Raw genomic sequence first — 25,583 nt, 5'->3', positions numbered from 1 at the left:
TGTGGCCAAGGGCTCCCAGGGAGCGGAATGATGCTCAGTGGGGTTTGGACCTCAGGTGCGTGTGGGGGTTCATCTGCAGAGCTGGGCATCAGGTCTGGCAATGGGGCCGTGGGCTGCAGGTGGGCTGCACGGGTCTGGCCTAACAGCAGGGCCAGAGGGGCAGCGTGCCATCGAGTCTGGCCATTGCTCAGCCCCAAATCCCGCGTGGGACGCAACGACATCCCCGTGGGCTGCCTCCCTAACCCCCCAGCAGAAATCCCCCCACCAGCAGCGCAATGCTGAGTCACCGCGCTCCCCCCGCCCCCCACGCCGTAGCCGCGCCGGGGGGGGGGACACGGAGCGGGCGGACCCCCCGGGGGGCAGCGTGTTCGGGGGGAAGGGAGGGCAGGAAGGAAGCGGGGCTGAGCCCCGGGGGGGGTGGCGGCGTGCGGAGGGGGCGGGCGCGGGGCGGAGGGCGATGCGGCCGCGGGCCCCGCGCTGCCGCTGCTGAGCGAGAGAAATGTGAGCCGGCTGCATCACTGCAGCGGCACTGCGGGCGCCGGGAGCGCGCAGGGAGCGCGGCCGCGCCGCCGGCAGCGCTGAGCCCCGCGGGACGGTGGGGAGGGAACCGGCACCGCGCGGAGCCGCCCGCCTGCACCTGCCGAACCCAGCCGAGCCCCCCCTCAGCCCGGCGGCCGCTTGCATCAGCCCTCGGCGGGGCACGGCGCGGCGGCCGGGGGGGCGGCGGGGCCGAGGACGGGGGTTACCCGGCTGCGAGGCTCTGCGGTGCCCCCCGGGCCTTTGTCCGAAGGATCGTCTCTCCTACCAACCCCGGGAGCGGGGAAGCGGCCGGAGGCTGCGGCGGGGCCGTGGGAAGCGGGGGGGAGGCGGCGCGGAGCCGGCAGCATCCCCGCGGAGCCGGAGCCGCATCCCCGCGCCTTTCAGATAACCTTTAGCCGCACCGAGCGGGGCCGGAACGCGGCGCACGGCCGCACCGGGATCCCGCGACCCGAGCATCGTCCGCAGAGCCGCAGCCCCGCAGGTAAGGACGGCCGCGGGCCGGGAGCATCACCCTGCGGGCGCGCAGGCGCGCGTGTATGCCCGGGCACATGTATGTGCATGTATGTACATGCACATGTATGTATGTAAACGTGTGTACGTGTGTATGTGCACATGTGTGCGTGCACAGCTGGGCTGCGGCCGTGGCTGCGGCTTTGCGGGGCTTTGCGCTGAGAGCCGAGCGCAGGAGCCGGGTGTGCGGAGAGCCGGGGAGGATTGGGGGGGGGGGGGGGCTGCGTCGCCCCGGGGGTTCGGTTTCTCTGCGGGGCCTGCGCGGAGGGGTGTGACGGCGACGCTGCCCGGATGGCCGTGCGCTGCTGCGGGTGAGTGCGGGGGCTGCGGGTGCGGGGGCTCCCGGGATGCCCGTGGGGTGCGGGGTGCGGGACGGGATGCTCACAGGACCCCACCGCAGCTCCAACCCCTCGAGGTCAGTCGGGCTCCATCCCCAGCAGCTCTCGGGTATCCAAGGCTAAACCCGTCGCTGCCCCCTCCCCAAGCATATGGCCCCCCCGGCCCCCTCCGTCAGGCCTGGCAGGGAGCAGGCGTCCTGCTAACAGGATTTGCGGCATGATGGAGGAGAGCACAGCAGAGCGCCTTCGCACTTCCCAGATTGGGGGGGCTATCACCGCGCTGTCCCAGGCAGAAAATGTCCCCAGGGCGCTGCCCGCCTCCCCCTCTGTCCCCGAATCCCGGGCCGAGAGCAGGGAGCGGCGGAGGGGGAGAGGAGGAGGAGGAGGGAGCGATGGTAGCAGGGACAGATCAGGAGCGCGCGATAGAGGTAAAAATAGATCCACAGAGCAGAGGAGGGGCTAAACGTGAGCGAGAGCCCTGAGCAGAGGAGGGCCGGCGGGAGCCCCCCCGGGAAGGTGCTGTGTGTGCCGGTCGGGATGCGGGGACCCCGCGCTGCGGGACGCATCCCCCGGGGCAGAGGGCTCTGCGGGGCCCTTCCCAAGATGGGCCTCGGGGGAAATGTGTGGGGCAGACGGAGGGACCGGTAGGGCCGGTACTGAGAGAGCGAACCGCGGGATGGAGGCACGCAGCCATCGCCAGTACCGTGCGGGCAGAGCCCCGGTGAGCGTAGCAGCCAACATCCTCTTGCTTTTCATTTGCAGTGAGCACAGAGCTGAGCTGGAAGCAGAGGCAGCGACCCCAACGAGAACGTGCCTGGCAGCCCCGGCCCCGGGCTGGATGAACCCCACGGCCCGTGGGAGCCCACGGTGACGGCGAGTGGGAGAGCCGGGAAGTCAGCGCTGAGGAATCTGCACCAACGCCACGAGGATCCGCACGGCGTACACAGGAATCGAGGCTGGGAGGAGGCGGGCGCTCCCCCCGCGGCGCTGCCCACGCTCCGGCCGCGCCCCCCTGCCCCGCATCGTCCCGCATTGCCCCGCACCGTGGCATTCGCTCACCCCTCCCGGTGCGGGGCTGCCACCGAAGCAAGGGGGAGCTGCCGGTGACACCGCCGCTGACAGCGATGTCACGCTGACATCCCGCGGGGAGCAGATGCTTTGATCGCCTGCCCGAGCGCATCCTCAAAGGCAGTTTGGGCAGGATGCGGCCGTGAGCAGCGCCTTCCCGCCTGCACCCTGGGGCGGTCGGAGCAGGGGACACAGCGCCCGCACGTCCCCCCGTCCCCAGGATGCGCTCCCACACCGCCGGCTGCCCACCGTGCTCCTACTCCAGAACAAGACTGAAAGCACTGCATGCTGCCGGCATGTTGTAGCCTCATGCAGGCGTCCCTCGGAGACCCCAGAGCGGTGGACGGTAATGTGAAAACGATCCTCATGTCGTGTCTGAAAGGGCAACAGGTCATCATTAAAATGGAGGCGATGAAGATCATCCACCCGGAGAAGTTCTCGGAGCTGCAGGCGGCACCTCCACGCTACGCACCCGCGCCGCGCCGGGAGCCGCCCCTGGTGGCCAAACGAGCGTGGCCCTCCGAGTCCGAGATCATCGTCAACCAGGCGTGCGGGGACATCCCGGCGTTGGACGCAACCCCCGCGCCGCTGCCACTGCCCCGGACTCCCCCTCTGCCGCGGCGCGAGCGCGGATACCAGGGCCAGCGGAAGGGCAGCTCGGAGGTGTGCTTCCATCGGCAGCCGCCATCGGACGAGGTGATCGTCAACCAGTACGTGCTGCACCCCTCGACGCCCTGCGAGCCTCTCGAGTGCCCCACCTGTGGCCACATGTACAATTTCACCAACAAGCGGCCGCGCATCCTCTCCTGCCTGCACTCGGTGTGCGAGGAGTGTCTGCAGATCCTCTACGAGTCGTGCCCCAAGTACAAGTTTATCTCCTGCCCCACCTGCAAGCGGGAGACCGTGCTCTTCACTGACTACGGGCTGGCAGCGCTGGCCGTCAACACCAGTATCCTGAACAGACTGCCGGCCGAGGCCCTGGCCGCCAACCCCGTGCAGTGGAGCAGCGACACCGACCGCAGCTGCTACCAGACCTTCCGCCAGTACTGCGGGGCCGCCTGCACCTGCCACATCCGAAATCCGCTGTCTTCCTGCACCATCATGTGAGCCCTGCGCCCCGGCCCTGGGAGGGAGAGGACGGCACCGCGTGTGCCAGCAGCGCCTGGCGTGGGATGCTCTGTGCACGTGGGGATGTGCCAACCCTCAGCACAACCACGGACATGGGCTGGAGATGGGGATGCTGCACCTTGGGACGTGGCGCAGAGCCGGTGGCAGCCCCCCAAGCACCCGTGGTATTGGGGAGAGGGATGTGGGGGCACGGCATGTCCCTGTGCATCCCCAGCACTGAGCACCCTCCCCCGGGCTCCTTCTCTCCGGAGCGGACGCTGTCCTGATGGTGGCACTGAGCTCATCGCCCCATGGCCGTGGAGTCCCCAGGAGATGCGGTGCCCAGCGGTGGGCACCAGGACAGCCCCACCGTCTCCCTCTCTGTAATTTATTTGCCAAAGCTTTCGTCTCAGAGGCCACGCACTGTGCGCCCGAGTCGCAGCCACACCGAGCAGACACCGTGGCCGTGCCCTCCGCCGGCCCTTGAGGAAAGCTCCTGTTCATCCTCATTTTGGAGGATTTTTCCCCATCTGTCCCAGGCCGCTTTGTGTTCACAAAGGCATTGAGCTGCACCCGTTCTCTGTGGCCCACATCTGGGGCTGCAAGGGACCCTGCACCCAGCACCTCCTGTGCACGGTCTTGCTTTCCCCAGAGCATCTGGACGGGGAAGTTTGCTGCCAAAAGAGCAAAAAAAAAAGAAAAAAAAAAAAAAAGAAAAAGAAAAAGCCATAATTTGCAAGTGCTCCCTTATGGCCGAGCACCGCAGCACCAGGGCAGGAGGCTGAGCCCCAGCACGGCCCTCAAGACACCGGGGCTGGGGGAACCGGGGGCCCCATTGAGCTGCCCCCTCCCACCCTACATGTCTGGAGCTGGGAGCAGCCCCCAGAGCACAGCACCCACTGGGAATGGGGCCTGCAGAGCAGTGGGGCAGGCGATGCCCTGGCACTGCCCTGCTGCCCGGAGCTGAGGGCTCAGGGAACGGGGGCCGATCCCAATTCTGTTCTGCTCTGCCAACGCCTCCCGCCGCTGGTTGTGACAATGACCATGTTTTATACCCGGCCTTGTTCAACCCCACCAGTCTCCCCAATAAAAATTATATTGGAACGAAGGGTGAGCAGGCGTATCGGGGTGTGATGCTGTGGGGCCACAGAACTGCGTAGCAGCGGGACACCACACCCTGTCCCTATGTGGTCCATGGGGCACTGGTGATGTGGGCGGACCACAAGGATGGGCTTCCCCAGGAGCAGGAGCTGCCGCATCCCCCTCTGTTCATCCCCTCCCTGCCCAATGCCAACCCCCGGGCACTCATGGAGGGACACGGGGGCACCTGGAGCAGCACCGCTGCAAGAGCAGGGCCAGACCAAGGGGTTGGCACAAGGGAGGATGTTCTGCGGGATGCCATGTGGCTGCACCCTGAGCAAACAGCACCTGCAGGGAGCACCTGGTGCCTATCCCAAGCGAGCAGTGGGGTTGCTGCTGAGATGTGCAGCCCAGCACACGCTGGTGCATGCCCAGCTCCAGTAGTGGGATGGCCTCAACCCCCGCTCCAGCAGGAACACCGCATTGCCCTGAGCAGTGCTGAATTCTCCAGCCCTATAGAACTCCTCTGGCTGTCCTCAGTGCCCCAAAGGGAGTGAAACCCCACATGTGCAGCCCTGGGGCAGCTCTGCCCTCCAAGCAGGGATTTGCCCTGTTTGTTACATAAAGATGAAGGGTACAGCGTGTCCTCCCCTCTCTGTGGTACCTCTTGGGCACAGAGCAAATTTAACGCCACTAATTTGATTTTGAGTTGCAATTAAGGAAGAAATGGGGCCTTTCAGGGCTCAGTGCTGGGTGCCAGCATTTTTCCAGACCTATTAACCTCAAATGAGTGCTTACTGGGGAAGGGGCCCAAGCACACTGCTAGGGGACAGGTCCTAAGTCCCAGCTGTAGGGGGAACTCAGAGCCTGCCAGACGCCTCCCAGCACCCCAAACCCCATCAGGCTCCCAGAGCTGTGACCAGGCAGAGCTATGGGCCTCCAGGTTGTATTTTCCAAGCACGCTGAGTTCCATTGGTTGCAAAAACATAACAGAGAGCTCTGCCCCATCCTGCCTGAGTTGCACAATGCTGCCGTGCAGCCTGCATGGGGAACCTGGGCACAGGGCAGCCATGGGAGCAGGGAGGAAGCTGCTTGCAACAGCTCCTTCCAGGAGCCTTGCGCAACAGAATGCAACCCCAAGATGCAGAAATAATGGGATGTGGCACAGAGCCTAAGCAGCTGGGACAGATCCCGGGGCAGCACTGGCCCCACATCATGGGGCCCCAAAACCCCAGCTCTGAGAACTGGCATGCTCAGCAAATGCTTCTGGTGGGTGCTGCCCAGCACGACCCTTCTCACAGCCCCAGTGTCCCCACTGCCACCTGCCAGAAACTCAGGAGAGCTTCAGAGAGAGTTGTCAGAGGTTGCTGGGTGTGCAGGGATGGGGACTGCATTGGGGACACCAGGCACCCCTCCTCTTGCCATCAGCTGCAGGGGGCTATGAAGCATTCGGGGCAAAATTGTGTGAGAGAAGCTGCTGAAAGGGCATAGGATGGGGGCATGGGGGAGTTGGGTTGGGATGGAGGGGGAGAGAGACTGTAGGATACAAGGGGATGATGGGGCAGGTGAGATGTGGGGGGAGGACTGCAGGGAGGTGTGTATGGAGGGGTTCTGGGGGCCACAGGGGGTGTGCATGGAGAGATGGGGCTGTGGGACATAGCAGGGCACTGTGCATGTGGGAGCAGCTCTGGGGAGTTGAGCCCTGCACCCCTCTGCAGCCTCCCCCAGCCCTCAGCAGACTGCTGTCAGTGCTAAATATAACAGAGTCCTTGTGAACAGACACGGCTGCCACATTCCTGCAGGACAGCCCTTCCTGCTCTCCCTAGGGCTGCCGCCCCATAGCTGGGACCCCATCCCTAGGGGTCTGGGGAGCATTCACCCTCTTCCAGTCCCCAGCCCGGAGAGGGGAGAGCGGATTGCTGGAGGATGGCATTGACTGTGGTACTCCCATGCTGGTCCCCATGGAGCTGCTGTGTTCTGGTTTGCCCCAAAAAACCTGTCCCTTCCACAATGTAATGTAGAGCAGGGACACGTGTCAGGTGTCCCATGTGGTGACAGGCCCCCCCAGTGAGTCCTCCCCTCCCTGCAGGCCCAACAGAGCCAAAAAATGCCCCCAGCCAGGCTGAGCTTGTGCTTCTCCTAATGGAGCTGCTCCACTTTGTATAAATAATTGTCCCTCAGTGTGATGGGGGTGTGGGGCAGGGGGGTGTGCTCTTCTGCCTGAGCCATTTCAGGGTGCCCTTCTCCCTCCTGTCTGTCATGAAGCACTGACACAGTGACAGCGCCCTGCGGTCCCCATAGTCGCAGACCTGTGCAGGGACCTGCAGTGCATTTCTAGGGAAGGAGGGCAAAGTGAAGGCACGTGGCTGCTTGCAAAACTCCACAGGGCACAGCGGTGCCAGCCAGCCCTTGTGGAGTTGGCAGGGTGGGGGCAGAGGGGAGGACAGCATGGGGAAGCAAGGAGGAACGCCAGTGCTGAGGTTCTTCCCAGCCTTGCAGGAGGTGTCTGGTGGTCCCAAGAGCAGCACTGTGGGCTCCCCATCCCCGTCCCCTGTGTCCTGCCCAGCACTGCCCGCATGCAGCTGTTGGGAGCACAGTGATGTTTGCTCTCTTATCTCCAAGCAGGAGGAGGTGAGAGGTGTGAGAAAGGCACCAGCGCCGGCTGGCACCATGCAGTGGGGCGGGAGGCTGTGGGGTGCTGGGAATACAGGTGCCCTCTGCCAGGGGGTTGGAGACCACCGTGTGTCCCTGTCCTCTCCTCAAGGCTCTGTTCAGCCCCCAGGAGCAGTGTGGTGGATGCAGACGCTGCCTTGATGTTCCCTCTCAGGATGCCATAAGCAGGACCGGCACTCAGCACCCAGCACCCCTCACCATGCCACCCCACCAGGCACCAAACTCAGCTGGACCTCATCGTGGTGCAAACACAATTTGTATTTTCAGTCCATGCTTGGAGAATACCAATCCATCTGTTCCAACCACACACAGCTCAGTTCTGCTCTGCCAGCAGAGCCCCTCTGAGGACATGCCCTCAGTGCGGGCAGGCAGAGCCCAGCTCCTGCCCGTGTCCACCAGCCCTTTGTGGCCGTGGCATCACACCACTCTGTGCCCCACAGGACACAGGCAGCACCTGGCTCTGGGGCCGCCTCACCTGCTCAGGGCTCACCGGCAGCACTGCAGTCCCCAGGGGCACAACCCCAGCACTACTTATCAAGGATGAGGAAGAGCAGCACCATCAGGACGATGGGGAGGAAGATGAGCAGCAGGCTGAGCAGCTCGGCCACCAGCAGCAGGGCCAGCAGCAGGAGGTAGCAGCAGCGGCAGCGGCCTCGCAGCCGGCCCAGCGCACGGATGAGGCCGGGCGGGTAACGCACACAGGGCAGGCACCCGAACATGCGGCTGGTGTGGAAGCGCACCTGGAAGTGATGCTCCAGGGCACCGGCCAGGCCCGGGCGGCGGGGCGGTAGCGCAGGGGGCCGGGGGTCGGTCAGGGCGGTGGGGGGCCCAGGTTCGGCGTGGAGCAGCAGCAGCTCCTCCTGCAGCTTGCAGATCTCCCACTCCAGCATCGGGGTCTTCTGGCGGCAGATGGGGCAGCGCACGCGGCCGAACTCGGCGCCGTCGGCCGTGTCCATGATGGCGCGCAGGCAGGCGTGGCACAGCCCGTGGTTGCAGTTGAGCAGGGCTGCTTTGTGCCGCTCGTCGTCGTAGGGCTCCGTGCAGATGGGGCACTCGTCCTCGCTGCCCACCGGCGTGCAGCACAGCTCTGGTGCTGTGCTCTCACTGCTCGCCGTCTCGCTGTCCTCGCCTGAGAGGCTCGGGGTGGAGCTGGAGGAGCTCTCCAGGCTGGGTGATCCCTCCGGGGGCAGCGGGCTCTCCTCATGTGGCAGCACGGGGTTGGAGGCGGTGGGGGGACCCTGTCTGTCTGCCAGGGCAGTGCTGCAGCCAGGCGGCTCGTGGCAGCCATGCGGCAGCGATTCTGTCACGACCTCAGCCACTGTTGGGCTCCAGCGGCCGCAGGCTGTGCTGCGTGCCTCACTGCAGACCGGGGATGGCTCCTCGGGGCTCCCCAGCCCCCCAGGTTCATCCCGATGCCCAGCTGGGCTGCTTTCTGCAGCTATCTGTGCGCATCGGAGGCCAGGCCCCAGCTTCTCACCTGCCAGCAGCTCCATGGACAAGCTTCAGCCCCACTGCCAGGAGGGTTTCACGGCAGCAGCACAGGATCCCCTCATCCCTCCAGCACAGACTGGGGCCACGTGCCAGGCTAAGCGCTCAGGAGCCCTCGCAGCCCGGTGCGTCCCCATCGCCCCCAGGGACGGAGCAGCCCGACAGGGGCATCACCGGGAGCGTCCATCCACCGCCTCCTCCTCCCCAGCACTGCCGCAGCACTGACCCACCGCCGTCCGGAGAAATCCAACGCAGCACGCGATGCCAGGCGCTCCCCGCACGGCGCAGGGCTGGGACCGGCCCGGCTCTCACCAGTCTGGTTTGTCGGCTTCTGGAAGCCGCTCAAATGCAGGCGGCCTGGGGCAGGCGGCCATGGCCACGCCAATCAGCTCCGTGGGAGCCGGGGAGGAGCTGGGACCGCGGCCGCCTCTTCCCCTCACCCAGGATCCGCACCCCAAGGACCAACATGGAGCCCTGTGGCCAACATTTCTGGGGACACGGGCATGACGCTGCCCCCAGCTCAGCCCACCAGTACGGGCTCAACAGTGCCCCAGTACAGCACTGGTACACAGCCCACGTCACGGCTCCACGTCCCCATCAACCCTTGCTGCCTGCGTATGGTCTGTGATGGTCTTGCCATTGGGAGAGACCACATCATCCCTGTCCCCTGTACTGGAATCCTCTCCCTGCCATGAGCCTTCAGGTTGTTGTAATAGAACAGGGGGAAATTGCTTCAAATTAAAAGAGGGGAGATTGAGTCTGGACATAAGGAAGTTTTTTACACTAAGGACAGTGAGGCTTGCCCAGAGAGGCAGTGATGTCCCATCCCTGCAGACAGCCAAGGTCAGGCTGAGCACTGCTGGAGCTGTGGGTGTCCCTGTGCACTGCAGGCTGTGGGACTCAATTCTATGGTGCCCATAGTGACTTGCAGGCACTGGAAGAGAGAGCATAGCCTGGACAGTGCCTGTGCAGGAGGACACTGTCACCATCACGACGGCTGTTACACAGCAGCTCCGCATGGCTCCCCAGCCATCCCCAGGGCACAGAGGAAATGCAGCAGGGTGGGGAGACCAAAAACTGCCCTGCTTCCTCTCACCACAGCTCCAGCAATGCCCTGGAGCACCACACACTCTGGACCCTGTGATCCCATGTGTGGGAGTGCAGCTGGGTCACAGGCACGGCGTGGCACCCCTGTCCCTTCCTGTCCCAGTCTGCTCCCAGGGATTGTCCCTGGCTCTGAGTCATCACAGCCTGGTCCCTAAATGCTATTTACACTGTGGCATGGAGCTCAAGGAACTGGGTTAAGAAGATGGTGGCACTGGTCCCAGTGGGGCACAAGGAGGGCTGGCAGTACAAGGGATGCCAGGGAAAGGGCTGGGGACTGCAGACTTGCTTGGGCCCAGCTGGAGGCAGCTGACAAGCTGGGGTAGAGGATGGGTCCAGCAGCTCATGGAATGGGAAACCATCAGTGGCACTCCAGGAACTCAGGGCCAAGCCTCCTGTGCCTGCCCCTGCTGGCCTCGGCCACCAGAGACAGGGGAACAGGTCTGTCGGGGCAGCCTCCCACTGCAGGCACTGCTGCTGCTGACTAATGCCGGGTGGGGAGGCTGCCGTGCAACAGCTCACTTCCTTTTGGTCCTACCACAAACAACAGCCACAGCTAAGGCTGTAGCTACACCAATGCTTGGAGGTGCTGCTGGCCCAGTGTGGGGACACCATAAGCTAAGGACCCAGGAAGGCAGCTCAGTGCCATGCAGGAGACAGCCAGTAGCTTCCCACTACAGAGACCCCCGGCCCCCAAACCCAGGGGGGAGTGTGCACAGGGAGCCAGGCTTCACTCACAGCCCCAGCAGGTTCCCCTGCCAGTCCCTGGGAATGGGGTTGGATTAATGTACACCCTCTGCCAGGCCCTACTCTGGCTGGGATAACCTCAACCCAAGGACGATGCCAAAGGCAGATCATTCTGCTGGCTCCTTTATTCAGGCACAGCTCAGGCAGAGCAGGGAGCCAGGCTTATGACCAGGTTTCAGACTGGAAGCGCTGGGACCGTTCCAGGGCTGATAAATACTCTTCTGCTTCAGAGGGCGACAGGCCACCTTCCAGCTGCAGCACTGACTGCAGGGCTTCAGCCACTGCTGCTGGCATCTGCTTGGCATTTCTGGAAAAGAGAACGGTGGTGTGACAGAGGGGGAGCAGGAAAACCAAGGCTCATCCACCTCCCTCCTGCTCCAGTGAGGCAGCCAGACCCAGTGCCCCAGCACACTGCCTGGCTGCAGTGGGAACCTGCCTCACCCACAGTGCGGGCTCCCTGCCACCAGTAAATGGCAGCTTCAGGACACAGCTGCACCACTCCCTAGAAAGCAGTGCCATTACCCATGCAGGGCTTCCAAGCACTTGCATCTGCAGGCAAAGATGTGCCCTCAGTATCCATTGTGGAGCTAAGAGCATCACAGCTCAGTGTCCTCAGTTTTGGCCCCTGTATTTCCCATCAGCATCATTAGAGAAACACAGGGAACAGTTCCTAGTCATAATTTCACTGCAGGAGGGCAGGAAATAACCCTTTCATTTCAGGGAGGCATTCAGTGGAAGAAGTGTCTGATCCTGAGCTGGACAGGACAACTGCAAGGGAGCAAGATGAAGGCACCACTGCCTCAGTCTCCTGCCAATAAAGCCGAAACGTTTGTTTTGATGGTGGCAGTTACAATGGAAATCAGTTCAAAACTCAAAGTAAGAGAAATAGTGAAGTAAACACAAGCTCCTGTGTAAAAATACCCAAATAGGATTCAACACTTCCAAGTGCAATTATTTCTAATGGGAAATAAGGAATTCTGACTTCTTCTGTGAGTTTCATTTGAAGCACTGTGTGATAAAAAACATTCAATAAGGAAAAATTCCCAGGAAGCCCCAAATGGCATGAGCACATCCTTGCTGTTTCGCAAGAACCAGGGAGAATTCTGACTTGCACTGAAGCTGATTAATGTCTCAAAATACACAGAAAGGAGGTCTTCTGTTTTTAGAAGAGTTGTACTGCTTCTCAGACAGGCACTGATATGTGAGTGCAAGATACTGGAACTGTGTCTGTGATGGAGAACGTGCCAAATCTCTGTTTTCTGCAGGAGACACCCTCAGCACATTGGTCCTGGGCTGGATAAGCTGGGCACAGCCAGCAAGGAGGGACAGCCCTGAGTCCTCAGCTGCTCACTCAGGGCTGAACCATGTGTCAAAGCCCACCTGTGCTGGTAGGTCCCAAAGTGACCTGACATCCATCCATCCTCATGGCCCTTCTAAAATCCCATATCAGGAGCTATGCAAGCTCTGTTCTATTCCAAGACAAACAACTTTGGGAAAGAAACCAAACCCAAGCCCCACACCTGTGGGTTACAGGTCCCAGACAGCACTGCAATGCAGAGAGGCACAGATAAGCAGGCAGCACAACCAGCACAGGAGGAATGAGGCAGTCAGTGGCCCTTCCTGGGTAGTAAACACAAATCTCATTCTCCCAGGAATGCAGTGAGGCCAGTCTCACCCTGCAAGGCACCAGGAAGTGTGAGACGTGCAGGAAAGAGACTCCTGCAATCACTGCTTATGTCAACAGCAAGGCACATTTGTGGGGCTTGTGTCCTGCCTTCCAGGTCACGCAGGTGCAAGGCAAACACCACTGCTTCTCTCTTATCAACTCGTGGAGTTATCTTTTACAATGTTCTCACCTGGGCAGCCTCCCCCCTGCCCAAGTAGCACCAGGGCAGGCAGATGAAAGGATCTGTCCAGGAAAGAAGCTGCAGACACTGCCTCTGAATGCTCCCAGCTCCTGGACACCAGCTTTTGGCCACTTTTGAGAATTTCCAAGCAGCTCAGGTGAACAGCTGAGCTGCCCCAGAGAGGCAATCTCAGGTCCAAGGAGACAGTATCAAAAGCAGCCGCTCAAGAGCTACAGCACAGGTACAGCCCTGTCACATACTGCTTCATGAGCCTCCCACCCACCCAAGCAGCAGAACTGCAGTTCTTTGGCCCACTTTGACTGGAGGAGAGCAGTGTGAAAAGATTAAAGGGTTCTGCCACAGACGGATTTGCTGTGGGTCAGAACTGAGGCAGCCCTGGACAGTGAGGGAATGGGCACACATGGTCAGCTGAAGCATCTTTACCATGGTTGCAGCTCTGCCCCTCCTAACTGGAGTGCAGCAGGGTAGGTATGAAAAGGCCCCTCAACCCAGGGCTCTCTGAGCAGGCTGCAAGGAGGGCAGAAACCAACTGGTCCCTCTGCAGCAGCCACTGCAGCCCCCCAACACCTGCTGGGTGCAGGGTGCGTTTGCTTTGGTGGCTGAGCCATGGGAAAGCCTCCAGGGAGCTGGAGAAGCAGCAGTGCAAGGCCTCGCTCCCCCTGGTCCCTGTGGGGAAACCTCACTCACCCAGACAGGTAGATGTGAGCGCCCTGGCCGTTCAGCAGCTCCCACAGCAGCCTTCCGTTCTCCCTGATGCGGTGCTGAACATACACTTTCTCCTCCTGCAAGAAACACAGCGCTGAGCCCACCAGCAGTACCAATACCCACCTGGCCCTCAGTGCACAAACAGATTGCTCCCTGCAAGAGCTCAAGGCAGTGCAGCCCCTTTGGAGAATGGAGGGCACCAGGTGCTCATCAAAGCAGATCAATTCTTGCACAGGGCAGAACTCCATGTGCATGTCAGTGTACTCTGACAGGTCAGTGGCAGATAGGTGCAAGCAGCAGCAGCTTCAGAGGGGAAAGCCCTCCAGGTTGCCCCTAAATCCCTTGGCTGCTTCCTGCCTGCTGCCCAGGGTGCAGGGCTGTGAGCCCCATGAGGGCTCCTCCTCTCTCTGTGTGGACAGAGGAGGCTTCACAGCCTCTCGTACCAGGGCTGCTGTGAAGCAGAGCCTCTCTTGCACCTTTGGCTGCTGGTCCCAGTCACCCACTGGAGGCCTGGAACAGCTCAAAAGGGCAGGAAACCCAGAAGGAGTTCCACCTCCTTCCCCTCCACTGTGCTTAGCGACTGGGTACAACTGGCTCTCAGCAAAGCACAGACCAGCAAAGCAGAGTCCCCAAAGGGTTAATCCTCAACACTTCAGGCATCCTGCCTACAGCCCTGGCGCCTGCCCAAAATGAACTCCATTGCCAACGTGCTTGAATTCACTGCCGGCCCAGACAGCTCCTCCGTGACAAAGGTGACACTGTGATGCAGACCAGGCCCTCTGCTGCATGTCCCACCATGCTGGGCCCTGCAAAGGGGCGAGGTGAGCCGCAGGCACAGCCTCCTCCCTGCATTGTCACACCTCCCATCTAGCCCCAAGGCAATAAGACTCCTGACACATTTCAGGCTCTGGAGGTGTGCATGGGAGCACCCCAAGCAGCCTTGGCCCCATTTGTCCCAGGATGTGTCACAGTGCACTCAGGTCCCGCATAGCACCAGCAGCAGCAATGCACAGGAGAGTCAAGTCACCTCTGGGCACAGCTACACAGCCCTGACCCCACTACAGGAGGTGCAAGAGGTAAGTAAGCCCATTGCAAGCACCAACACAGCCAGCCAGCAGCCCGACCTCAGCATAATTAATGTTAATCAGCTAAGTGCTGATAGAGGCTCTATCAATGAGGCCAGGCCTCTGAGCAGGTCGTTTATGGACCTACAGCTACCTAGAAACCAGAGCACCCAACAGACAAACTCAGGTCACAGCGTCTCAGCTAAAGCCCAGGGCATCCTGCTGAGAATTAGTGACAGCCGCATTAGGAAGGGATCAATCTGCTCTGCGGGGCAGAAGCGATGTGACAGAAGGTTGCTACATGGGAACCTTACAGAAGAAAAGGGAAATCCTGCTCAGCTATGGAGCATCCCAGCTCCTGTCAGGCTCTTTAAAAAGAAATTTTTGATGAGTTAACATCTGTGGCATCTGCTAGAGCTGCAGGCACAGCAGCTCCACATCCCACCTAGCCATGCTGCTGAGTAGGTCCCTATGCAGAACTGCAGAGACACAGTGGCAGCAAAACCCAATCTGTTTTGTGCCACAAAATCTGCAAAGCTGGAGGGGCCAGGAGGAACACACTGCTCTAAGTCCTGGCCCTACAGAGTCTGCGAGAGCAGGAAAAGTCTCTGGGGCTGCCCTCCAGATTTGAGGAGCTGTATGTCTCCCATCCACTGTGTGAGCCAATGGAAAAAAGGCAGAGTACTCATCCAAAAAGCCTCTGCTGTGCCACTCCTGTTAATCAGACTCAGAAAGCCTTCACAGAGGCATCCAACTCACACTTTACAAGTGACCAGATAAAAGATGCTGGCTTAATATCAGTGCATGCACACAGCCAGGAGAAAAGGACTGGCACAGCTGAGCTACCTAGGAATACCATTCTCACTGACCCTTTTTATCTGATATCTCTGTTTCAAAGGCAGGCTGAGCTTTTCATACTATCAAAGGATTGGGCAAGGCAGTCAAACAGTCCCAGCTCACTGAGCCACTCCTGCAACTTAAAAACCTTGCAGCCCAGAGAGGGGCTGAGGGAGAGATGCCCACCAAAGGCACTGACTGGAAAATAAGAGAGGTGCAGGGTGCTCTCCCCCCCTGGGAGCTTCTGCCTATACCACTGAGACTCTGGTGAGCTGGCACAACAGCACCATAAAATGGGGCAGGAAGCCAAGCTCTTCAGCTTCAGCTGGTGATGAGAGGGACAGTGGGGATTGCAGCATTCAACCAAGAAAGGTTATTGCCTGTTGACGTTGACCCTCCCCCTCCCCCCCTCAAAAGGCCTGAGAGCTGCTCACGTGGCTCAGACAAACAAAGCTGGCTAACACCTTATCTGCTCTGGCACTTACCAGCTCCGTCTCAGTGACCTTTCCAACTCAGCACAGCCAGCTGTGTCACAGATTGGCCCCTGTGCTGCTGGTGGTAATCTTGGCCAGCACCCAGGTGGTGCAGGGGAGTGAGGTGATCACTGTGCCTGTGTTGAGGTGATCACCAGGTCCTCCTCAGGCACAGGGGAAAAACCCCAGCAGGCTCCCATCAGCGCTGCCAAGGTGCTTCTGTGTACAACCTGTTCCTCCAAGAACTAACCTGGTCCCTGGAGAAGGCCGTGAAAAGCATCAGGAAGCCCTTTGTCACCAGTTCTTCCCACTCTGCCTGGCAGTAGAAGTCCTTGGATTTCTGGCGGCAGCCAAAGAACAAGCAGTTCCCTGTGGAGAGCAGATCAGAAGGGCTGTGCTGGCTGGCCCTGTGAGGGCCATCAGTACCCATGCAACTCAAGAACTGTGTGAGCGTGAATGCACGTGACCTGTGACAACCAGAGGCTGGAAATGTGGGGTGTGGTGGGCAAGTAGGGCAGGGTGAGCCCCTGCAGGGCTGCCAGCTCCCCTCCACCAGCCTATTAGCAGCCTTCTGCAGAGATACACAAGTGGGCCAGGGCAATGACAATGGGACAAGGGCAGAGGGAAAACTGCTTGCCAGCAGCAATCTCAGCAACCCAACTCCAGGGTTCCAGGGAACCAAGGAAGAGGCATTTCAGAGCCCTGTCCTACCCCAACAAGCAGCCTGGCAGCCCAGCCTGTGGTCTGGACATAGTCTGCACACATCAGGCTCTCTCTGGTGCTAATCTCCCCCAGAGCCTAGCTTGCTTCCAACAACAGTAAAGCTTGAGCCTGTCCAAACCCACAGGAGCACCCAATTCCTCATTCCTATATGCTGAACATAGACTTTCCAGCAGCAAAGGGCACCCCGTGCCCACCCCTCACCTTTCTGTCCTTGTGCCACTCGCTCCTGTATAGCTGCTCGGAAAGGTGCCACCCCTGTGCCAGGGCCAATCATGATCACAGGAGTGTCAGGGTCAGCTGGGAACTTCATTCCTCCTTTCTTCACCCAAAGAGGTACCCGGACATCACCTGGAAATAGACTCATTAGCATTCAACATTGCTGGAGATGTCCAGCAATAAGAGCTGCAGGAAGCCAGGAGCAGCCCTCTGTAAGGACTGCAGAGCACACTGGTGCTGGGAGTAGGAGGGTCAAACAAGTGGGAGTAAGTTGGGAGCTCACAGTGCTCAGGGCCAGCTAGGAGAGCACATCATGCTCCAAAGATGAGAGCAGTGAGGAAGGCTGTGCATTTAGCCTATCCTGTTGGCATTGCTGCTCCACCAATGGTTGGGACAACTCCAGCATATGGTCAGCACACAGGTTGCTGCCAGCTCCACAAGTTCTGCGCAATACATGCTGTGCTTTGAAGCAAGAACACAGGGTCCTCACGTAGTCCAAGTAATGTTACCTTGCTCTGGATTGAGAGATGCCAACCATGTAGAGCAGAGACCACGGCGGGGCCTGCTGAGCCGCGTCTTGTACCGCACTACTGCCACGAGGATCTGAATCCGGCCAGGATGAACCTGTGTGCAGACAGCAGCCATGAGAACCAAGACACCCAGTATAGCTCAGTGAGGAGCACCCAATGCCTCCATCAGGGGCAGACTCCATTGCCCAGTTCATACCAGGGCAACACTCATCCCAGCATGAAACAGCTGCTCAGACACAGAGAGCAGGATAAAAGGGTTTTCCTAGTGCAGCACAGAGATAGGAATGCTCTGTGCAGCTGGCAATGGTGACAGAGACGGTTCAAGCCAAGAGCCCTTCATGGAAAGCAATTGCCACCAGTGCTTGGGCTGACATCTGCCAACGAACCGGGGCCAGGTCCCACTGCCACCTCCCGGCAGCAGCAGGAAGTAGCACTACCCTCTTCTGGTACCACGTCCCACTGCTCCCTGTGACATCAGAGTCTGCACTGTGCCAGCTACAGCACTTGCGAACACCTTAACCTGCAGTGGGGGTTCAGGTGGGCTGTGGATGTTCACAGGGTCAGACAGTGCAGTTTAGACACCCGTGGCACGCACAGCACCAGCAGTGCCCTGGCACTAAGTTCAATGCCTGACACGAGGCTGAGAAGGGCCAAGCTCTTACCAGCATGGAGGAAGCGATGGAAAAGGCACGGGGTCTGATGCGAGGGATGAGGTCCAGCAGGTATTCGGGTGGAATTGCAGACGTGGTGTGAGGGAAATCCCAGAGGGCCTGCAAAGCCACGGAGAGCAGAGCTTGTGCATCTCAGAAAGCAGTCTGCCTGCTTTTCTGGGGCAGCAGAGGTCGTCCTGTAGCACTACCACCCTCACCCAAAGGCCCAGCAGCAGGGATTCTCTGAGCACCAATCTCCCTGTCCCACTGCCTTACCCTTGTCCCCAGGCTGCAACACAAAAACTACAACAGAGCCTAAGAATTTGGAGCAGGTCTTAGCCTGCTTATTCCAAGGACGATTGAGAAAATGAGTAAAGTAAATTAAATTCCTCAGTCAATAAATTGCTGTTCATCATCTGTCTCCTCTGCCTTGGCTGCTTTATTTCTATGGCACAGTCCTCAAGGATGGGTCTGCTGTGCTCCCCCGGGCCAACCTCAAGGGTGGTCCTGCGAGGTCGGTTGCAGTAGCTGTACAGCTCTTCCTGGCCCTGTGCAGAGCTGAACTCCTGCAGCTTCTCCCGCTCCAGCTCATTCGTAGAGAAGTGGGATAAGAGCTCAAAGAAGGAGCGCCGTGGCACACAGGAGATGTCCAGGTAGTGGGTGACCAGGTGTCGGATGGTGCAGGGTTGCAGCAAGTGGGCGGGGAGGGCTGTGCCTGCAAGAGAGGCACCAGAGAGAGCTCAGGGCCAGCTCCGGCACGCTCCAGCCCTGCTGCATGAGGGCATCCACGTGCTACAGGAAGGTCTAATGGAGCTGAAGTTAGCCATCACCGCTGCTGCTTCCCACCATACACCCCCACTCCATCCTGCTCTTCCCAGCTTGCTTTGCAAGCTCACATGCTTGCAACAGAGAACATCAGTAGTGCTGAGCACTCCCTTACTTTTTCTAAGTACTTCCGGACAATGCCTTACCCATATGGTTTCCACCATGCCCACACACTGCAGTGGAAATAACCAGCAGCATCCTATGTGCTAGGCCTGTCCTTGGCTCCTCCTTCTCTTACGGGGGTGCAACAAATAGCTTGAATTTCTCTGGAGTTTGCTTCCCAGACCCAAATCCCAGCACCGACAGTCAGTCAAGAGGTGGTGGGGGAAGGCAGGACACATGGTCTTGAAGTAGCAATTACTGGCTAAAAAGTAGGGGTCTACTGCAACCTCTATGGGTACTCAGAACATCTCAGTGCAACAGCAGGTGGGGTGAAAGGAAAGATGAAAAGAGTTCCAGCCACTGCTACCAAAAAAAGAAAGACCACGGAATTGCTCTGCAAAATCTGGCATCTGATCAATCAAGCCAAACTGGTACTGAAGTGTTTCAAAGCATGACAGACTACTGAGAGGACAGGGATGCTCACATGCCGATCTGCAGGTGCACCAACCAGGATCTGTGATTCTTCATGAGAGGCAGATCCCTGCAGGTGAACCGAAATGCCAGGAACCAATGCTGGGACATATCAGGATCAAGAGTGCTCAGAGATGGCAGGGATGGAGCTCTGGCATCTTGGAGACAGAGCACCTGTTCCCTGTCATGGTAGCTCGGACATTTTCTAGGCCATAGAAGTCCGTTAGAGGGTCCTCACAGCACTGTCTAGCTTCAGGTGGCATCAAGCAGAGGGGCTGGCATTTGCCCTGCATCCTTTGTAAGGTCCAGGACTTCTTCCTTCCTGGTGCTGACCATACCAAGCAGGCTGCAGAGGAGGATATCAATGGATTCATGTGCTCTCCCTGTATGGGCAAAAAGACTGTGATGCTGAAGATGTCTGCTGGGTTCTTTCACTTCTGGAGGCAATTGGGAAAAAAAGGAGCAAACCAAAGCACAGTTTAAAGCCCAAAGGAAAGTCTTGGGGTGATGTTTTCCAGTAGATCTCACATTGACTTCCTGCCGTCTTCAGTTCCTCAGACCAGGGAGATGATGAGCACTCATTGGAGAGGAAAGAAGAGAAACCACTCCCGGCACCATGCAGACTGCAGAGCCACAGCAATGCCTGGTGAGTGGGTGCCTCCAGGAGGATTTTCTGGTTGTTGGTGCCAGTGTGTGGCTGCAAAAGCACCTCCATCAGGACTTTGGGGTGCAGGCAGAGCCAGGGGACAAGTGTGCCCCAGCAAAGAATCATAGGCATGGATGGGGGCAGAAGTGAGAGCAACCTGATTTGGGTCTTGGGCTGGTGAGCGTGCAGGATCTTTCACACTCTGAGCTGGTGAAGATATAAGGCAGCCCTGGTATCACTGGGTCCCTTCCACAAGCCTAATGAAAGACCTACACGCATAGAGAGTTGGGAGAGAAGGAGAGCCCCAGCACTACAAGGCAGGCAGATGTCCTGTATCAGCCAGCCACTATCAAATCCTTATTTCCTTAATTACTGTATCTAAAGCAAAGGAAAAGCAGATCTCCAGGCTTGGCAGAGAGGTAAAGGAGTATCCAGCAGCACTTACCAGGCTCTGTGGGCTTCAGCAAAAAGCATTTGTCTGGATCCAAGCGAAGAAGCTGGCAGAACTGCTGCACATCTTCAGGGCAGTTCTGGGGCTGGATCATCACCACGTCTCCAGCGCTGAACCTGCAGATGCAGCAGGAACTGCTCAGCATGGCCACAGGCAATCCTGCAGGCAGAGCACCTTGACCCCAGCCGGCACCCACAACAGAGGAGAGGCCAGAGCTCAACCAAAGCTGTGCCACTAACACTAAGCACCCTAACCTGACAAGGCAGAGCTGGCCCACAAAGCAGGACCCACACTACTGTACATTCCTCCTATGTCCTGACTTTGTCATGCAGTGGGACAGCACAGAGGCTGCAGTCTCAGGCACTACTGAAGAAGGACAGAGGAAATAAGGAAGATTATTCTTGCACAAAAAAAAGCTTGGGGGAGTCAGAAAAACACTCACGTGATCCCTGATCCTGTGACATCAAACTCGATGAGCCTGACATCCTGGAAATGGGATTCAGCCGTGACACGCTGGTTGGACACCATCCGGGCAGCAAAGGGATGTAGCTCAGAAGGAAGAGCCCTGGCTGGTGTTGGCTGGAGCAGGCTGCTGTCAGAGTGCAGGGAGTCCTCAGCCAGGTAGTGCAGCGTGTATCTAGGGGGCAGGCTGCGGGAATTACAGCACTGCAGTCAGTACAGTCATCTCCATGCCACAGCTCATCCACTTAGCTTTATATAGCTATAGCCTTATACAGCCATATATATATAGCATTAGTTTTACAGGAGGCAGGGACACTCTGAAGTCTCCTACAACATCCACCACCTATCATCCCTGTTCCCTGGAGCTGGCTCATGGTAAGAGATGACAATGCAACAATACTGTCAGGAGGAGATCTCAAAGATGCTGGAACAGAGCAAAGTAAGCCTCTCTATTGGAAGCAGTTAGGTCTTCGGGATGCTTGGGACATCAGTAGTTTTGTGAGGAGGTGTCCTGGCCTTCACCCTGGAAGCATCTCTCCACCCCAGAGAACAACCACAGAAGACATTTCACACCAGCCATTTCCAGCAAGCCTCGACACTCACCGTACATCAGGACTGATGACCTCAAGGCCAGGAGGGAGAGGATACAGTGCAAGGATCTTATCCCATAAGGCCAGGAGCCACGGATCAACCACTGCATCTGGCCTGCAAGTGAGACACTAAGGTTGCAACAGAGTTGTGCCTCCCTCACCATCCTTCCAGAAACCAGCAAGGCTACTCCTGCCATCTGCACTACTGTCAGAGCACAGGGAGGATGCAGTGCCACAGACAACTGTGGCGTTGCATCCCATTCCTTGGTGGATCTGACATCTCTTGGACAATGCTTGACCTGCCCTGGGACACAATCTCTGATGCCCTTTTGCAGCACAGGCATTCACCCCTTGCAGTCCTACAAGACCTAGGCATATGCTGGGGATCATGGGATACCCCAGTGAAACAAGTGACCCCAGCCTCGGCACAAAAGAGGCCTGAGCAGAGACCAGCATGCTCAAACAGAGCAGGAGGCCACTGCCCATGTCTGGAGTGTGGGAGCAGTAGTGCAACACAGCCCCCCACCTCATCACCCCTCCATGAGGCTCTTACCCCAAATCGTGCTGGTCATCTCCCAGTGCAACTGGCAGCAGCGGGTTGCCCCCAAGCTGTAGCACCCGTTTGTGCAGCTTCTTGGCAATAAAATTAAACCTAAGGCAGAGAATAATCACAGCTGTAGAGCGCAGGCTCCTCCAGCAGGACAGCAGACACTGGCTACACAGGCCAGTATGTGCTGCCAGGGCTATGCCAGAGCAGCACACACAGCCTTGCTCAGCCCTCTATTGTGGGACAGTTCAAAGATGCAGCAGCTGTTACTGCTGTACAGTTAGGCCACACAGGCAGTACCTAACTTTGGAGGGACTCTCCAAGGGGTCCAGTTTCACTTCAGGTCAGCTCCCAGAGGGAGAAACACTTCCCTCCCTGTCCCTGACCCTCACAGTCCCACGCTCCCACTGTAGTAGCTCTGTTGGGCACATGGGAATAACATCTGGGAGAGAACTCAGACCAGTGGGGTTGGCTGTCACCTATAACTATGTCTGATGCCTTCTGCTGGCTTGGTCCAGAAATTTCTGTGGCACAGGCTTCCCTGCAATTCAGAGAGCTGTGTGTCTGTAACAGCTGACCAGGAAACAATGTCTGCAGTAATGCAGCAAAGTATCTGGTTGAAGAGGCTAGGAGGAAGGACATGGCAAAAGCCCAGCTCCTGGGGGTTAGAAGGGACATAGACTCGCAGGGCAAGAATTTTGAAGGCAGGTGGGAATTAGGTCTTGCCTGAACTGCTGCTCTAGAGCCAGGCTCTGATTCTCCTTGCCCACTCCATTCCCCACCCTCTCACCCAAGCTTCAAGAATTAGCTGTTGGGTCAGGCAAGGAGTGCAGGAGCTGCTTACTTGGGATAGGAGGAATCACCAAGGCCCAGCACGGCGTAGTCCATCTGGCAAAGGGAAGTGGGTGGCAGGTTTTTTCGGAACAGAAACCGCCAGAACATCTGCAAAGGACAGGGTCAGGAGTCACACTGCTGTGCACAGATGCCTTCCCTCCCTGCTGGCACACACCACAGAGGTCCTTCAGCACTCTGCTGAGTCCTGACAGAGGGGGGAGCACAGTCTTCTGCAGAAGTGACTCCTGAAAGCAGCTATGCTGGCAACAGGAGGGAGACAGTGCTTTGTGAGCCCTCTGCAGACCCCTGAGAATGTTACTATGGCAGGGTCCCTCTGAGCTGCCAAAACTGCTGAAATCTCACCAGCCTGCGTTCCAGCAGTAACATGAGATCCTCCTTAGCCCTACAAAGGTTGGCACTAGGGGACTATGGCTATTCTGACTAAGCCAACATCTGCTTCACACTGCATGCTGCCCCAAAAGTGTCCTCTCCCCTCAAAAAATAGCACTCAAGATCCTTGAAGGAATGAATCAGACCAGTGGATCAGATACACAAAAGCAACATGGACATACATATACATATCCTACCTTCATGTTGTCAGGTGGGTCACCCTGGCCAGTGGTTGCACACACAAACACCACCAACAGCTCATTGATGAGGTTTGCCTGCAGGTAGAAACAAGCTTGGGAAGGTGTATTCAGGACAGCAGCTTACAGATGTGCCTCACTGTCCAGACCCAGCTGCTCTCATGGCACTGGGCTCAGAGACAGACCACAGTCAGTATAAAACTCACTGCCCTACCCAGTATAGCCTCTCTACAGGCACTGCAGCAGCATCTGCTGCCCATGTGCTGACTGCAGCATCAGCTCCCTGGTGCTCTACCTTGCAGGAACACAAAGTATGGCTGAGCAACTACCACTTAACATGGACTCCCAAGTCATTGCTCAGTTTTCATGTTTTCAGCACAAATCACCCTAAGGAAGGGCAAAGAGCTGGGATCTGGTGAAGTACATGTCACAGCAAGGGCAGAAGATGCCTGAGCCCCAGAAATAGTGCTGGTGGGGATGAAGCAAACCCAAAACTGCCTATGCAGCTCCCTGGCTAGCCACTCACCACATCATAGCTGTCCAGAGCCTCTACTCTGCACTGGAAGTGCCGGCGTTTGGCTTCTCTGCCAATTCTTTCAGCTGTATCTTGAGCAGTCCCAGTTTGGCTGCCAAAAAGAATAAGGAGTCTTCGTTCTGTCATCTGCAAGAAACAAACCCAAAGAAAACAGCAGGAGATGAGGCGGTGCTAGACCAACAACTACCCTAGCTTCAGAGGAGTGCTGGCAGCTGTGGGTTTAGGTGAAATTAGAGGGCAGCAAACAGCAAGCATGGGGATTGCCAAACAGTTTGGTGAGAGTTGCACAATTCAAGGTGCCTGGGCTCTCTTTCCACCCTCCAAACAGTACTGAGTGTGTGACACCCTCTTCACTGCAGCATCCAGGTTTGCAGGAGCAGCAGGGACACTGCTGATGCCCCATCAACACTGACAACAAAGGGAGAGTCAGGGACAGAAATTCACATTCTGGCTCATTTTAACTTTCCTCACCACCTGTGCTCAGTGCACGGGTCACACCGTGCTTCTGATTTCAGCACGTCTACCCCGGTGCCATAAGCACCCAAACCCAAGCGGCCTGGGGCAGCACCCAAGGCCCAGTAACGCAGCCACGTGTGCTTGCAGTGCACGGCCACACAGCCGCCTCCCTCACCAAGGGCCCTGGAACTCCCATCCTCAGGAAACCCAGCGTCCCCACGGGCAGTCTGTGCTGCTCCAGAACAGACAAAAAAAAGCAGCGTCCCCGTCACAGAGCAGCTCCTGCAGCACTAGCGGGCCCAGAGCGGAGCCCACCGGGGAACGTGACATGGAGCAGGAGAAACCCGGTGGAAGGAAATACCCGAGAACACGGCCACCGGGTAAGAGGAGATGCTCGGGGGAAGGGAGGCACCCGGGGAAGGAGGTCAGCTGAAAAGGAAACGCAGAGCGAGAGGGACGCGAAGGACAACAACACAATCGCACCTCACTCACCGCGCACGAACCCTACCCCGCCGCCACTTCCGGCTCAGCCACTTCCGGCCCATCCATTTCCGGTGACGTCATCACGCGGCGCCGCGTCCCGCCGGGCGCAGGGAGGGGGCGGTGCGGCCGGGCCTGGCCCGGTGGCCCCGGGCCCCGTGAGCGGCGGGGAGCAGAGGGACAGAAGGACAGAGGGACAGAGGGACGATGCTGTTCTCCTTGCGGGAGCTGGTGCAGTGGCTGGGCTTCGCCACCTTCGAAATCTTCTTGCACGGCCTCGCCCTGCTGGTGTTCTCCGTGCTGCTGGTGCTGAAGGTGGACAGCGAGGCCTCGCCGCTCTCCTGGTGGGTCGTTTTCGTTCCCTTCTTCGTCGCAGACGGCCTCAGCACCTACTTCACCGCCATCGTGTCGGTGCGGCTCTTCCAGGACGGCGAGAAGCGGCTGGCAGTGCTGCGGCTCTTCTGGATCCTCACCATCCTCAGCCTCAAGTTCGTCTTCGAGATGCTGCTGTGCCAGAAGCTGGTGGAGCGCACGCGGGAGCTGTGGTACGGACTCATCATGTCGCCCGTCTTCATCCTTCTGCAGCTCCTCATGATTAGGGCCTGCCGTGTGAACTGAGCCTGTGGGGCCCTCCCCGGCCCGGCGCTGTGCAGTGAGGCTGGATGCGGGGTTTGGGAGGAGCACGCCGTTCTGCTGCGTAGCGTTGTGTTTCTTCAAATGCTTTTGCATTTCAGGCTCACTCAGTCCGTGGTGTGAGTCTTAAAATATCCTAAGTGCAGGCACTTTATGGTATGCCAGGTGTATTATTTTAAAATAAAAGTGCATGGAATAATTTGGTTTATTCCTCTATTCCTTTCTTCCCCAGAAAGCATCTGT

General features: G+C 58.4%; 4 protein-coding genes across 7 annotated transcripts; 2 read left to right on the top strand and 2 right to left on the bottom strand.

Annotated features, from left to right (window-relative positions):
- The first annotated feature begins 567 nt into the window (after positions 1 to 567).
- Positions 568 to 7,096, top strand: RNF208 (ring finger protein 208). 2 transcript variants are annotated; one of them, XM_031601481.2, is made up of 2 exons: positions 568 to 1,021; positions 2,151 to 7,096. In XM_031601481.2, exon 2 carries the CDS (start codon positions 2,742 to 2,744, stop codon positions 3,561 to 3,563), a length of 822 nt encoding a protein of 273 aa, XP_031457341.1. In that variant the 5' UTR covers positions 568 to 1,021; positions 2,151 to 2,741; the 3' UTR covers positions 3,564 to 7,096. The 2 variants fall into 2 exon arrangements, with proteins under 2 accessions (XP_031457341.1, XP_089977244.1); XM_090121118.1 differs by lacking the exon at positions 568 to 1,021 and adding an exon at positions 1,275 to 1,361.
- Positions 7,097 to 7,554: 458 nt separating this feature from the next.
- On the bottom strand, positions 7,555 to 10,642 carry RNF229 (ring finger protein 229). Its single transcript, XM_090121117.1, has one exon. The coding sequence runs from the start codon at positions 8,807 to 8,809 to the stop codon at positions 7,844 to 7,846; it is 966 nt and encodes a 321-aa protein (XP_089977243.1). The 5' UTR covers positions 8,810 to 10,642; the 3' UTR covers positions 7,555 to 7,843.
- A 123-nt stretch (positions 10,643 to 10,765) lies between these two features.
- On the bottom strand, positions 10,766 to 24,790 carry NDOR1 (NADPH dependent diflavin oxidoreductase 1). 3 transcript variants are annotated; one of them, XM_031601480.2, is made up of 15 exons: positions 24,720 to 24,790; positions 23,763 to 23,897; positions 23,237 to 23,314; positions 22,660 to 22,757; positions 21,822 to 21,920; positions 21,282 to 21,383; positions 20,659 to 20,865; positions 20,211 to 20,332; positions 18,216 to 18,436; positions 17,734 to 17,841; positions 17,051 to 17,165; positions 16,527 to 16,673; positions 15,853 to 15,971; positions 13,211 to 13,305; positions 10,766 to 10,962 (listed from the first exon to the last, which is right to left on the bottom strand). In XM_031601480.2, exons 2-15 carry the CDS (start codon positions 23,895 to 23,897, stop codon positions 10,818 to 10,820), a joined length of 1,791 nt encoding a protein of 596 aa, XP_031457340.1. In that variant the 5' UTR covers positions 24,720 to 24,790; the 3' UTR covers positions 10,766 to 10,817. The 3 variants fall into 3 exon arrangements, with proteins under 3 accessions (XP_031457340.1, XP_031457339.1, XP_089977242.1); XM_031601479.2 differs by having other exon boundaries at positions 24,711 to 24,765; XM_090121116.1 differs by lacking the exon at positions 24,720 to 24,790 and adding an exon at positions 24,403 to 24,680.
- TMEM203 (transmembrane protein 203) lies at positions 24,776 to 25,538 on the top strand. Its single transcript, XM_031601482.2, has one exon. It carries the CDS (start codon positions 24,915 to 24,917, stop codon positions 25,323 to 25,325), a length of 411 nt encoding a protein of 136 aa, XP_031457342.1. The 5' UTR covers positions 24,776 to 24,914; the 3' UTR covers positions 25,326 to 25,538.
- The last annotated feature ends 45 nt before the right edge of the window (positions 25,539 to 25,583 follow it).

The sequence above is a fragment of the Phasianus colchicus genome, chromosome 19 (genome assembly GCF_987193195.1).
Source record: "Phasianus colchicus chromosome 19, bPhaCol1.hap1.1, whole genome shotgun sequence".
Taxonomy (NCBI): Eukaryota; Metazoa; Chordata; class Aves; order Galliformes; family Phasianidae; genus Phasianus; species Phasianus colchicus.
Note: the sequence above shows the minus strand (reverse complement) of the source record. Positions and strands in the feature narration are given on the sequence as shown.

Excerpts from the sequence above, each read along its gene's own strand:
- TMEM203 (XM_031601482.2), top strand. The coding sequence starts at position 24,915 with ATGCTGTTCTCCTTGCGGGAGCTGGTGCAGTGGCTGGGCTTCGCCACC.
- RNF208 (XM_031601481.2), top strand. The coding sequence starts at position 2,742 with ATGCTGCCGGCATGTTGTAGCCTCATGCAGGCGTCCCTCGGAGACCCC.
- RNF229 (XM_090121117.1), bottom strand. The coding sequence starts at position 8,809 with ATGGAGCTGCTGGCAGGTGAGAAGCTGGGGCCTGGCCTCCGATGCGCA.
- NDOR1 (XM_090121116.1), bottom strand. The coding sequence starts at position 24,423 with ATGGGAGTTCCAGGGCCCTTG. Across the intron at positions 20,866-21,281 it reads GTCATCAGTCCTGATGTACG|CCTGCCCCCTAGATACACGC; the intron begins GTGAGTGTCGAG and ends TAATTCCCGCAG. Across the intron at positions 20,333-20,658 it reads GTCACAGGATCAGGGATCAC|GTTCAGCGCTGGAGACGTGG; the intron begins GTGAGTGTTTTT and ends CTGCATCTGCAG.